We start from the raw sequence: 13,701 nt of genomic DNA, 5'->3' as shown, positions 1-13,701 counted from the left end.
TTTTAGGAAGAATATGAACTGCTACAGAGGAAATTCCTAAGACATGTTACCATGATAACGACAAAGTTAAATTTTGAGGTCCTGCCAAGATTATTGGTGTTTGACTTTGTCAAGGCTGGTAAGATAAAAAAGTTTCCTTTTAGAGCTAAAATTATGAGAGTAAACGAAATAATATAAACAAGTAAGTAAAAATATTCCTTTGCATTTTATCAATTAAACCCTCCTGCCTTTAGCATTCATCTAGACTGTTTCCCTTTTCAAAGTGATGGTTAAAGAGAATTATGCTAATGTGTAAACATAAGAAAAAGAATATTATAGTCTTTTTCACACCCCAAAATATATGATTGAACCAAAAAAAAACCCCAAAATTATCATGAATTACAAGTATGACACATTCCTAATTTTTATCAAACTTAATGATTAGAATTCTGTCAATTACAAGTAAATTTTGATTAATTACATTAACTTTACATTAACGTCATCTCTTTGAATTCATGATGATATCTAGGATCCACAGGAAAATCTACAGAGCAGGGAACTCCAAGAAGGCCAAGGACTGGGAAAGAGCGCAGAAAGGTTTGTTAAATGTCCATAGTCTAATCCACGCTTTGCAAAAGTTGTGTCTCTTTGTGAGGTAAAGCAAAAGGTCAAAAGAGAAAGAAATGATATTTGGCTGTTCATATTATGCTACCCTACATTTGGGCGTGCTTCAATTAAGTCAGTCACTATACTTCTTTTCTTTCTTTCAATATGTGGGTAGCCCTTTCCTGGGGCAATTAGTGTAAAAGATGCACAAATGTTTTTTTTGGTCAAATAACGAAGTTACAAACCTGAAAACTACAAAGGCTACTTTGAAGATTCTATGGGGTTTCCCAAAAGACGGCGGCCAAGGCTCACAACTTTTGGATACTGTGGATTCAACTATATAAATTGAGATATGAATTCAATAAAAAACCAAGTTGTACTATATTATCTTGCTTAAGGTATTTTTTCCGTTAAAACCCGCTCTTTATCAACATGTATAAAGTACATTTGTACCTAAATTATAAAAATCCTTCAGACTAAAAACTTTAGTAAAAAATAATGCAACGTCATGCACATTTATACAGCATTGAATGTCATATCCTTACAATTGCAAAATTGAATTCCTTTAGGCCGTGATTTTGGATGACGAAGATGAAGACTGGCAGGCGGAAGAATTCTGTGTCAAGGTCATGTGTGAGCATGAAGAGGTAGGTTGAAAAACCACATGTTGCAAGTACTTTGGTTGGGTCTTGTGTCATATTTTCATGTTTTGTGGTAAAATCATTTGCTCATGCATACATATTGAAATATGATTTCTTGAATAATGATTTTTTTTTAATATATTTTATATAATTAAATTCTCATATATCGTGAAGAACAAGACTAATTGGGTCTTTTCCTGCGACCAAAAAAAAAATGTTATATTAAAAAAAAAAAAAGCTATGAAATTTTACAATATCACGGTTTATATCTCTTTAATATTGATTTGTAAAACAATAGTTTAAAAAATTATTAAAATGTATTAAAGAATATTTTAATTTCAGGTCAAAAAATATTGTTACGTGATTTCTTCAAGAAATGCGAGATAGTTTCGGTATTATGCATTTGTACATAGGATACAAACATTTTAAAATCATTTTACTTGAAAATTCGAAGAAAAATAGATTAGTGAAAATATCTTATTTTTCAGAAAATTAAGTAGATTTATAAATAAATCTCAATCGTTATTTTCAATTTATTTCAGGGATGGCATGTATCGGAGAAATCACTGAATCTGAGTGCCAGGTCAACAGAAGAGGTGTATCACGTGATTAGAGAGGCGGCCCCCTATCTTTCTAGACTGTATGCTGTCCTGAAACAGAGCTCAGTCAATCTCAACTGTCTAAGAGGGAAGACTGGAGACTCCTTTTGTAGTTACATTGACAAGGTTCCTAGCTTATCTTTGAAATTAAGAGATGACAAAATGACAATAAAAATGCACACTCACAGTATAAACCCAAACTTTTCAGTCAATAAGTAAGCTTGAAAGGTTATCGAATGCTAGAGCTTTGCCAGTCAGTAATTTTTTAATAGAATTTTAGTCAGCCGTAAGTGAACTGAATGAGAGTGTTGTTCTTTGCTCATGACTCTTGATTTTTTTTTTTACAATGCATCTTTTTCTATTTTATTACATTCATGTAGATGTAAATGTTTGTGAAAGAATCTGCTATATATTTTAAGGATTTAAAGATTAAATTAAAAGAATTTCGACTTTAAAAACAGTGAACTGATTATAACAAACTAACAGTAATCTTTTTACAGAAAGGATTAGTTGAATCCAACTTTGGAAAGGCATATGAGGCCATTCATCATTTTGTTGCCGATCATGCAGGAAAGCGGGATCTTATGCAGAAACTTCATAGGTAGGCAAAGTCATCAGATGTTGAGCAATTTTATGTGATAATGCTTTGTGTGTTTTCTGCATTGCAATATTACTATACATTTTGTGTGAAGATTCCTCCATGTCAGTAAAAATCCCTCACTGCTGATTGGGTGAGAGTCCCGAATGAAGTTCAAAATTGAAACTCATTTGGAAATGTGTCGTCTATATATGAATGAAAATTATTGTAAGTGGCCTGGAATGTCCAGTATTTTATGAAATTATTCCCAAACTAAATTGTAAATGGAGTCTGAGTGATATAAACATAGGTGTGACTTTCTACATTATTAAAAGAGGAAAATGTGTTGATTGTATGTCAATATAAGATGTCTATACATAAAGAAATGTAAAAAAAATGCATGTCTTAGGAAAAAGGAGTTGCCAATTTTCAAAAGATTTCTGTTTATCGATTTTCATTTACGTTTAATTTCCTGTATTGCAGATGTCATTTGCCAAGTGGAAAAATACTATGGCTTTGTGATAACCATTCGAAAGGAAACCGTATCACAAAACTATCTTTAGGTGGAGGCAGTTCAAGGTCAACAGGACTGGTGACCTTGACCCGAGAGGACGATTTTCTAAAAGAACACATGAGAAAACATCCAACAGTTATCAAGCTTTTGAAACGCCCTGAACCCGTGGAAGAAGAGGAAAATGAAAAGGAAGAGGAAAAGGACAATAATACTGAAGAAAGGGATGCGGATCAGGAGCAGATGGAAGATAATAAAAGATCAGAGGACAACAACACTGAAACTGCGGTGCATAAAACAGAAACACCCCCAGAAGTATTCTCAGATAAATCCAAGGGAAATCTAATTAAGAATACTGCAATCAAACAGGGAGGTCCAATTAACCGAGTAGGAAGTCCTTGTCCATCCAGAGGAGCCGTGGAAATAAATGATACTCCTAAAAATAAGAGAAGAGAGCAGGAGAAAGGTAAAGGAAGCCCAACGACATCCAGAGGAGATGTGCAGTCGAATGATGCTCCTAAAAAGCAAGACAAAGGTATAACTTGAATGATATAGTAAAAAAATTATAATTGTATTTTCTATTGCCACAACTGGGTTCTGTAGATTCCTTATTTTCCGCGAGTTCTTGTTATCGCGAAGGGGCTCTGTAACGTCAAATCGCGAGAATAGTTATCCGTATATAGACGGTTGATCAACAGATTTTACAAAGATTTCAGCACCATAAAAATAAAAGCGAGTGATATCATGTCGAGAGTGAACTTTCCCGCGAAATTACGTGGAAATTAATTTATAGCTTTTAATAAGGAATCTACAGTATCCATTAAGCTACAAAAATAAACAAGCGATCTCCTCTCCCCCTTAAAATAACAATTTTTAAACCTATGCATTATAGAACATTTGTAAGCACCTGTCCGTCTGTTAATATGAATTGATGCTGCTGCTTTTTTTTTCGTATGACCAGGATATGTGACAGCTTATGGCTATGTTAAAGACATCCCGTTACAAGTCAAAGAAAGTCACAAAGACTTGCTGTAGACATTGTGTCGAAATTGAATAAAATTTACTTAGTGTTGCACTTCAAATCATCCAACATTTATCATAATCTTTTCAAAAATATTGTAACTTTAAGGCGATCATATGATGACGATTTCAAGATGGGTATTAACTGAATCGTGATTATAAATATTATTTTTAAATCATGGGAGTTGGGTATAGTAATAATTTTTTTTCACATGTATTTAAGGATTCTTTGGTGCGAGCGGGAGCGATAATTTCGGCTTAAAGTGTTAGTAAACGGCTATTTTATTTATATGTCTTACCTGGACTTCCAAAATGTAGTTATCCCAGACATAAATCGATCCAAAAATATACAGAACAATCCATATATCAGTATTTCTCGTGTATCTCAACATCACAACTTAAATTTATCCGCCATGTTTACTGACCTTGACAGATTTTATTTCGGGACAGCCAATGAGATTAAGGATCTATCGGGAGCGGATTTCTTTGGAATTACCTTATTTTAAGCTTAAATATCGGTGTTTACAAAAAAATGAAACATGGAATGATTTTATTTACGTATTCATCACAATTATTTATAAACATCGACAAAAAAATTTCAAGCGCAAGTCTCACTACGAAAAGTCATGGCTGCTGAATAAATGCACAGATTTATTTTACATGGTTTTCGCGTTTTTGATCTTGAATAAAAATTTCATTAGAAGCAAGTTAAAAAACAATTTATTCTGCCTGCAATAAAAAAGCAATTAAATAAATTTTAACAGAATGTGCATGTAATTAAGGATAAAAGATATTTTACTAAAGTCAATATTTTTTTTCTAATTGTAGCCGAAACGAACATAAATGTAAATTGTATAAGTGTTTTAAATTTATTTATTCAATAAAAGAGCAGTTAAATAAATTTTTAACTATATCATACTAAAAGGTACAGAAGATGAATGTAAATTGTGTAAGTGTCAATTTATTTATAAGTATTCTTAGACTGTTTTTGTAAGAACTCAACCTTTTATTAGTATTTTTTTTAATTACTGTGATTTAATTACATTTTGATCGAAAGCGCCTTGGCAGGATACATGTCATTAGAAGTCAGAAGTATTCCTGCGATAAAGAATAATTATACCTCTATATGTATATTTTTGAACAACAAAATTCTCAACGTTATCTTTGAATAAGATCTGCAGTTTTGTGCCTATTGTTATACTCTGCTTTTTTTTTTTGGTAGTTTTTCTTGCTTTTCACCCTGGTTTGTTTCCCGATAAAGTGGATTATGTATACAGGGACAAAAACAGTTCCTTGCTTTAAGGGTGTTCTCTATAAACTGGTATTACTAAATTTAGACATGATGATAAACAGGGTAAATATTTATCATTACAGTTGTTATATTCGTTTTTTTTCATGAGAAATTAAATTTTATAAACTAAATGAAGAGAAAGAGCACTGATTGTTTGATGTCTTTCATTTTTTTCTATCAGTTTTTGAAACCTCATGTTATTTGCTCAAAGATCGTTTTGTGGCTTGCAAAATACTCAGGAAATTTTATCCGATGCCTTTTTTCTATGGTTGTTCCTTGTATTTGACTTTTTACGTTTACTTTATACACATCTTTGTTTTGTTTTCTTTATTTACTGTACATGTATTTTTCTTTTTTACTGTAATTGTAAAATATGCTTGATACACTTTTAATTATCAATAAATGTAATATATGTATTAACCGATTTGTTCTTAATTTGTAGATATAAACATTGATAATCTATCCATAAAAGAACATAATGCATATTTGGTCAACCCACAGAATAAATTGTATACTGACAAGCAAAAAACTATTCCTTAAACTTATAGAAAATAATTCATGTTTTGAAATTTGTTGCACTTCTATACAATGTATGGAGGTTGATTCAAAAGTAAGCTCACGATCATAAAATCTTCGGAAATCAAAAGTTATCAACAAATCAAAGTGTAAGAATATATGATTATTCCGTTTTAAATTATTTTCTTAAAATGTAGGGGTATGAAACACTTCAAATTATTGAAATAAACTGTAACAGTACTTAATGCCTTGTCGCTGTGAGTATGAGGGATAACAAATGTCCTAGAACTAATTCTATAACCGACATGGAAAAGAGATGTATGCCTTCTCTGTATGATATGTGATAAAATACACACACAAAAAATATTTTAAAGGTTTTATTAATTTTTTTTTGTAAAGATATTAAACTATTTTTCAAACAGTAATTTTCGGTCTGGTATTTTTGAACACATATTGTATAGACAATTGTGAACAGATGTCCTGTGTCACAGTAGGTGTTAAAACGATAAACAGACCTTACTGCTGAACTGCCAGGATAGCCAAGTAAAAGACTTTATTTAGTGATGTCTCTATTTGAGTGTTAATTATCGAACCGGCCGTTGACAGACTATATCTATACAACTATAACTATATATAACTATATAACAAATGTGAAAGAAATGGTTATCACCTTTGTGAACTTTGTTCTAGGTTTAGCTGTTAATTTGTTATTCAAGGTCATAGCAAGTCATGCATCCACATGCATGTATAAAAGAGATGATCCATTTTCTTGAGGAGAAAATATAAAAATTATCATATAATATAAATATTTAAGGTTCATAAACCCTCTGCTCACTCATATAGAATGTTGCTTGAACCTTAATGATTTTCCAAGAGAAATGTATTTTATGAGCAGAATACTGACAATTATAGCATAGCTTGCGGGGCAAAATGTGACGAAAAAGACACTTCAACTTGGCAAATCTATAAAGGAATAATATACATTTATGTCATTAAGAGTTATCTCTCTTATCAGAGTATCAATGACTCTTAAAAGATGTAGTTCCTGCAAAATTTCTCAGACGTGAATTCAAGTTTTAAATTATTGAATATCAACATATTTATGATTGAGCGACTTATTTAAGAAATGTTCATGCGAGTATAAGCAGATGCCATCATGGATTACACAAACAATAATAATAATATAATATAAAAAAAACATAACGATATTGAACTCATTTCCGATAAGAAAAGGATTAAATTCAAGACGACTTCCTGTCAAATAATAAAGGGAAGTAATGCATGAACATTAAAACCTTGTATTGAATTGACAGCATGTTATCCTTTATCGCAAGACTGATGAGCAGCTTATTGTTAGAAGAAAAGAAATACGAAAGGAAATCAAAACATAAAATGTAGAGTATATCTCATTGCAAAGGAACAATGCCAGTCATTGGTCATAAATATACTTAAAATTAATAATTGCACTTCATTAGAAAATATCCAATTATTTTCACAAGTGACAAGCAACTGTTACTTTTCTTTTACTTTTTTTCTGCAGTGCGTTTTATTGTTACAACGAGGCAACTAGAACCTTACATGTTAGAATGTGGAAACTTTATGTGGTCATCAGCCTTTTTTCCAGCGTTTCCAAATTTTCATTTGTTCAATCATATGGAATGGTAATGACAAGGAATTCCTCGTTCGACAATCTTTTACCCTTGCACACAATGTATTACATTACCACATTTGAAAAAATAGGTCGCCTTGGATGTGCCTCAAAATGTTTGACAATGAAGTCCAACTGTGCAGCAGTACTATACAACGGACAACTGCAGTCCTGTAAGCTAATGAAGTGTCAATTAACCGATAGAATGGTAGACTTTGGTAGTATTTCTGTTGGTTGGGAATTCTGGTTTCAAAATAATGGTGAGTTTCTGAAAGTTCGATTTTCTTTTTACAACCATGAGTGCATTTTATGAAGCTTCTATATGTTCAAAAATAATGAAAATTTTAACATGACTTAGACAAGAATTTTTTTTTCTTATTACTCCTTGTAGGCATATGAACTCTTGATTAAAATGTATGTCTATCCAAATGTTTGTAAAAAAATGTAGATATGATAAATCATTACATGTAGCTATTCATACATTTGTATCATAACTGGTTGTACTTTGTAAAAGAAATGAAATTGCAACACTTTTCAGAAGCTAACTTTAAGAAAGAAAATGGTTAAACAAAATCATAACAGATCCGTATTAAATATTAAATATGAGTTTTGAAGCTTTATATTCATAAAGCATATAGGTCATATTCAAGGTCACAAGGTCATTAGTCTTAATGTTATTTGAAAGAACGTTATCAGTGGAGTATGCATACCAAATATGAAGTCTGTATCTCCTATGATTCAAAAGTTACAAAAGTTTTTTAGCATTAAGGTCACAGTCAAGGTCACAAAGTCAATGACTTCGGTGTCATTTGTATAAGCTAAATAGTGAAATATGCATACCAAATATGACGTCTCTATCTCCTATGGTTCGAACGTTATGGCAAAAGTTCAAAAACTATTTTAGCATGTAGGTCACAGTCGAGGTCACAGTCAAGGTTATTGACCTTGGTGTCTTTTGAAAGAACTTTATTAGTGCAGTACTTCAAATATGAAGTCTCTATATCTCAAAGTTCAAAAGTTATGGCGAAGGTTAAAGTTTTCAACGGAGAGACAGACAGACAGACAGACAGGACAAAAACAATACACGCCTCGGATCTATCAATCCGGGCGCATAAAAATAGACAACCACATTTTTGTATCAGAGGCATCTCATGTAAATCAAAATTGCGAAGTCTCAAAACTGAAAATTACACTGAAGTTTAGTGAACCTCTTTTTATACGGATCCTGTATATTTTCGTTTAATATGACTTAAACCTTTCTTTTTATTTCCATTATCATTTTTCCAGTTTTTGTGCATTTTCTAAACCGCTCATTGTCTTTTTCGACACAAAATTACTTGTAGTTTGCGAATTAAGATAAGATTAGATAAGGTTTAATTGCATTAGTAATATTCAAAGCTTAGAATGTGTACCTTAACTTTTTATATAAAAATCACTCTATAATGCATTAAATATGATTATAAAAAATCCTGTCGAATATTAATCATGTTAAAAAACAAACAATTTCAGTATATCTCGCTGAAAAATGTCTTGTTAAATTAATGAAAAAAATGTATAGCCATTATGCCACCAACAGTTGTCAGAATATCGAAGAACGTTAAGCACAAATCAAACGTATGCAGAATCAGCAAATACCTAATATGTAATTACATGTTAGTCAGAAGACCAGGTCATGTGTCGTCCCCAAAAAAATGACATTCGTAATTAAAAACACCGCAATTCTCTTCCCCAAGAAAAGAAAAATTATAAAAATAGTTTCCAAAAGATTACAATTTCTTTTTTTTTAATACTATTTTTCTTATAGCGTGTCCTCTTAATTGGGTCCCCTTTCAAAACCATTGCTATTTCTTCGGCAGCACTACAGTTACCTGGGACAAAGCGAAGGTAAATTGTTTATAGATTTAAGATTTTAATTCAATTCTAAAAAAACATGTGTACTTTTAAAGTATGAAACAATGTAAGAAGTTTTCATGCTGAGAGATATTGCTTAACAGTGTTAGGTAAAAACCAACAAAAAAGAATATGCTTTTCTTAAGGTGCTTTGTTGCCCTAGCATTCAACATTCATCCATTTAGGTATTTATCCACAAAATTATTGCACTTTTAATTTCTTTTCCGTACCTTGCTTTCACTTGGAAAAGGATATTATACATATGTCATATGGCTTCGAGGGTGACATACCAGAACATTTGCCCCGAGATGACAAGAAAGCACTGCAGTAGTATGGCACCCGATGCCGAAGACAGAGGGTGACATAACACTCTGGAGCAGGCCTTTTCTGTCGCCAAAGGGCAAATATTCCGGTCTAGTCGCTGAGAAGCCATGTGCTATATATTGTATGACATATCAAAATTTAAATCATTTAAAATCGTTGAAATTTACACAAATAATCCAAAAATGCTTTCTCGACGTTAAAAATAACACTCCGTTGTTTACATTTGCTTAGCAACCGACGTCATAAAATCTCGAACCCGAACTAAAACACGTGAACGTGATCGAGAAGGTGACATAACTGCTTCTGTCGGGGGGACATAACTGTTTCCGGTGTGATTCAGCAATTTTTGGGGTTTATAGCGAAACTTATTACATTGGTGACATAATAATAAAACTTATCTAAAAATGTTATATTATTTAATGTCCGTCCGTCCGTCTAGCTGCCTGTCTATAACACTTTCGTTTCCGCACGATATCGCAAGAAGTTTTTGAACTTTAATAATAAATTTTACACAACCCCCTATGGCTTTCGGATGACTTCTTTTGATTTTGAAGTCAAAAGTCAAGGTCATTAATTCAAAATTCCGTCTGTAAATACTTTCGTTTCCATGTCATATCCTGAGAAGTTTTTGACCTTTTAAATTTGCATTGAAATTTATACCACACTTCCCTATGGTCTTTTTGAGGTCAAGAATCAAGGGAGTGAATTCTTACAACACCTCTCTCTCTCTATCTCTGTTCGTTTGTTAAACTTTAATTTCCGCGCAATATTTCAAGAAACTTTTAAATGAATTTTGGCCTTAAAATTCCATACCATAACGCCCCACCCATCTTTCTCGACCACTCCTAGACCTGCACTGATATTTTTCTTCCTTACATGTAAGCGGACGGAACTAGCTTGTTAGTTTTTATAATGTTTCTATAAAAATAAAAAAGTAAATACAAAAAAATAACATTGCAATACTATAAAAAATAAAATTAATAATATGATTTCAGTGTACATTTGAAGAACGACGTTATAGAATTTGTTTTATAATCTGATGAATTTTGCATTTTGTTAAGATGTGAACAAAATAAAAAGCACATTCTAATAGTTGAACAAAATATTTGGAAGACTGGTGTGCTTCCTAAATTATCGTTAATTTATGTTAATTCCATGGAAGTAACCAAAATGATAATTATCACGCATTGACGTACATGTACATGTGTACCTAATAACATTGATTAACACCTGTGAATTTCATTTATTTAATTTATGAACATAATTCTTATATTGATTCCCATCACTCTATGTCCTTATTCTTTACACAACATAAACAAATATAATCAAAAACCTCTCAAAATGCATGTAGGATGCAAAAGAACTTTCAGAAAAAGAAAAAAAAAAATAGGTTTAATTTTATTTAAGGTTGAATGTGAAAACAATGACGCCCATCTTGTAGAGATAGATTCTCTCACAGAAAATACATGGGCTACGGAAACAACAATATTGAATGTGTTAAACAATACAAGTATCCTGACTGTTAATGCATCTGTTTCTTCCTCCTTGGAATACAGGTAAAGTTGTTTGATTATTATAATTATTGATTATTATAATTATTATTTGATTATTATTATATTTAATTATTATTTAAAATTTGGAACTTAATGCATTTGAAAAAAAAACATACGAAGATGACATATTGAAATATGTGAACTGAACATTGTGACAATCGGTATGTTTATATAATCAGATTGTTTTGCAATATCTCAAATAACAATGTTTGTATAGCTTAGATTTTTTTGCTGGATTGTATACATGGAGTGCTTTGCTGTGTAGTCTAATTTGCTTAAAGGTGAATGTGGTTTTATAAAAGTGTATATCTTCATCCATATGATATATATGCCTTTTCAATGTGTGTATGTTTATATTCGCAAGAATTAAATAGTCATGTATAAGATTCGATGTCTGTATCCTTATATCGAAACATTTTATTTATGAATACTTTCTGTAATTAAAATTTATGTTACTGTTAATTTCGATGATATCGTTTATATATATAATAATGATTGTTTTAAAGATATGGCTAACGCCATCATCGATATTTTTTGCTCCTCCGGGGGCCCAAATTGGATTAATAAAATCTTGTATCTTGTATCTTATTGATTCCCATCACACATGTTCAAATGTAGGTATTTGTTAATTCCATAAGTTTTGAGGGTTTTGTTTGAAAAGTAGATATTTGTGTTTAACATAAAGTAAAAAAAAAATATTGTTTTTGTCATCGGTATCGACAATTTTGTATTGATACATGTTTTGTTTTGATATCAAATCGTTTTCATCATCAAAATCGTGGCCGTATTTCTGCAATACCAACGTGTATTTTCTCTCTGAGTTTTAATTCAACTCTATTTTTTGATAGCATTATATCGATATAGAACAAAGATCTTTCAAGCCAATTTTCTTTTAACCAACGTCCACTTTAAATAAAAATCCTAAGCTTACCCTTATCCTTTAAAGTATCAACCCTTTATTCTCAATAATTGTTTGCTGAGACGTTGTTTTTTTTTTGTCATTTAAGTTTTACGACCTGATCACGTGTTATTCTAGAACCAATCAGATAACGCGTTGTATATAAGAATTCTAATGGTGTTTAATATAAGATGTTACTTACAGAGGAATGCCCTAAACGGTCTGCCTGCTGCTCTTGCTGGATTGGTGGAACAGATGGCGATATTGAGGGGGTTTTCACCTGGAATTACCACACCAATATAACCTATCAAAACTGGTACCCAAGACAGCCTGATAACGTAAATGACGCAGATTGTGCCGTTATTTGTAGAGATGGTAATTGGGTCGATCAGAAATGTGGCAACCAGAAAACATTTATTTGCGAAACTGTCTAATATAATTTTAAAAGTTTGGATCCTATTAAGAAATTAAAACAAAATTCTTTAAGCTTGAAATTGTGCATAGGTTTTTCTTCATAGTAAAATTGATTTCCTTCTAAAAATTTATTTGTAAAAAACGATTTTAATTATTTTTTTTCTAAAATTTATTGTATGATATCGTGACCCGTACGGTGTTTGAGAAATTTATTCCGAAATATAATAAAAGCGTATTTACAAACTTATTTTGTTTGGAATTTATTAAAACTATAGTTAAGCAACACATTTATGGGGACGGAGCATCATTTGTACATGAAAACTTAACTTCACTATAATGACATCATTCAAAATCAACAATTCTTAAAAATTCCAAAAATAAGGTGATTTGCTATTTCAGCTAAAAATTTACTACAGCATCGATTTTAACCACTTTGCATCGTGTACAAATTATATGATATCAGGAGGTAGATAGAGGTCAAGGTCATGCTTATTGAGTGAGGAGGTGTGTTTCAGAGCTCTCCTGGTTTTTGTGGAATTAAGATATTTTCAGTGATATTTATGATGTGAAAATTGTCACAGATGTTTCTGACTTGCTTTTGTTAGACAAGAGGATAAAATAATTGCCAAAAATAGTGAAATAAGTGTTTGCTTTACCTTTTTTCAAAATTGAAAAAAGGTCCTGAGTAGTTTTTGAGTAGTATTCATCTCAGTGCTGGTGTTAACCTGGTCTACCTGTGTTCTACCTGTGTGTGTTCACCTGTACACCTGTTTTTACTGGAGCATTAAAATGGCCACAAAGGAAATAAAGGACACAAAAGCAGGGAGATCAAACACCAAACAAACAATGGACAAAAGCAGATCTTCATTGTCACTGTCATCAGTCCCAGCTGAGGTCAAAGGCCAAATAGTGTCTACAAAGCCAGCCACAAAACAGAGAAGAATTTCATCAGCAGGAGAGGATGATCATTCAGAAATGGAGAACATCAAATGTACTCTTACCTCTATGCAAGAAACCCTTAAAAACAAGTGACCAAGGATGACATAAAAGATCTTGTCAAAAGTGCTATTGTGGAGGTAAAGGAGGAGCTAAAGAAGGAGATGAAGGAAGAGCTGAAGGAGGAGATCAAAGAGGAAATCAAGGAGGAGATGCTAAAGGAACTTAAAACAGAGATGAGTCAGGATCTGGAAGAAAATAAGAATCGCCATGGACAGGAACTCTCTAAGATGAGAAA

General features: G+C 31.8%; 1 protein-coding gene across 1 annotated transcript in view; it reads left to right on the top strand.

Annotated features, from left to right (window-relative positions):
• The window catches only part of LOC134239727 (uncharacterized), a gene marked incomplete at its 5' end in the record, with an annotated part of 42,845 nt that extends 29,346 nt beyond the window's left edge, over positions 1–13,499 (top strand). Inside the window, 8 exons of the mRNA XM_062721881.1 lie at positions 7–118; positions 509–576; positions 1,155–1,232; positions 1,769–1,951; positions 2,326–2,426; positions 2,886–3,448; positions 12,258–12,428; positions 13,180–13,499. Coding sequence (XP_062577865.1) covers positions 7–118; positions 509–576; positions 1,155–1,232; positions 1,769–1,951; positions 2,326–2,426; positions 2,886–3,448; positions 12,258–12,428; positions 13,180–13,499 — 1,596 coding nt within the window. The remainder of the gene's footprint in view (positions 1–6; positions 119–508; positions 577–1,154; positions 1,233–1,768; positions 1,952–2,325; positions 2,427–2,885; positions 3,449–12,257; positions 12,429–13,179) is intronic.
• Positions 13,500–13,701: the final 202 nt, after the last annotated feature.

This window comes from Saccostrea cucullata, unplaced genomic scaffold (assembly GCF_032062105.1).
Source record: "Saccostrea cucullata isolate Sc308-1 unplaced genomic scaffold, CSIRO_AGI_Scuc_v1 ctg1066, whole genome shotgun sequence".
NCBI lineage: Eukaryota > Metazoa > Mollusca > Bivalvia > Ostreida > Ostreidae > Saccostrea > Saccostrea cuccullata.
The sequence above is the reverse complement of the archived record's forward strand: the minus strand, read 5'-3'. Positions and strand labels throughout refer to the sequence as shown.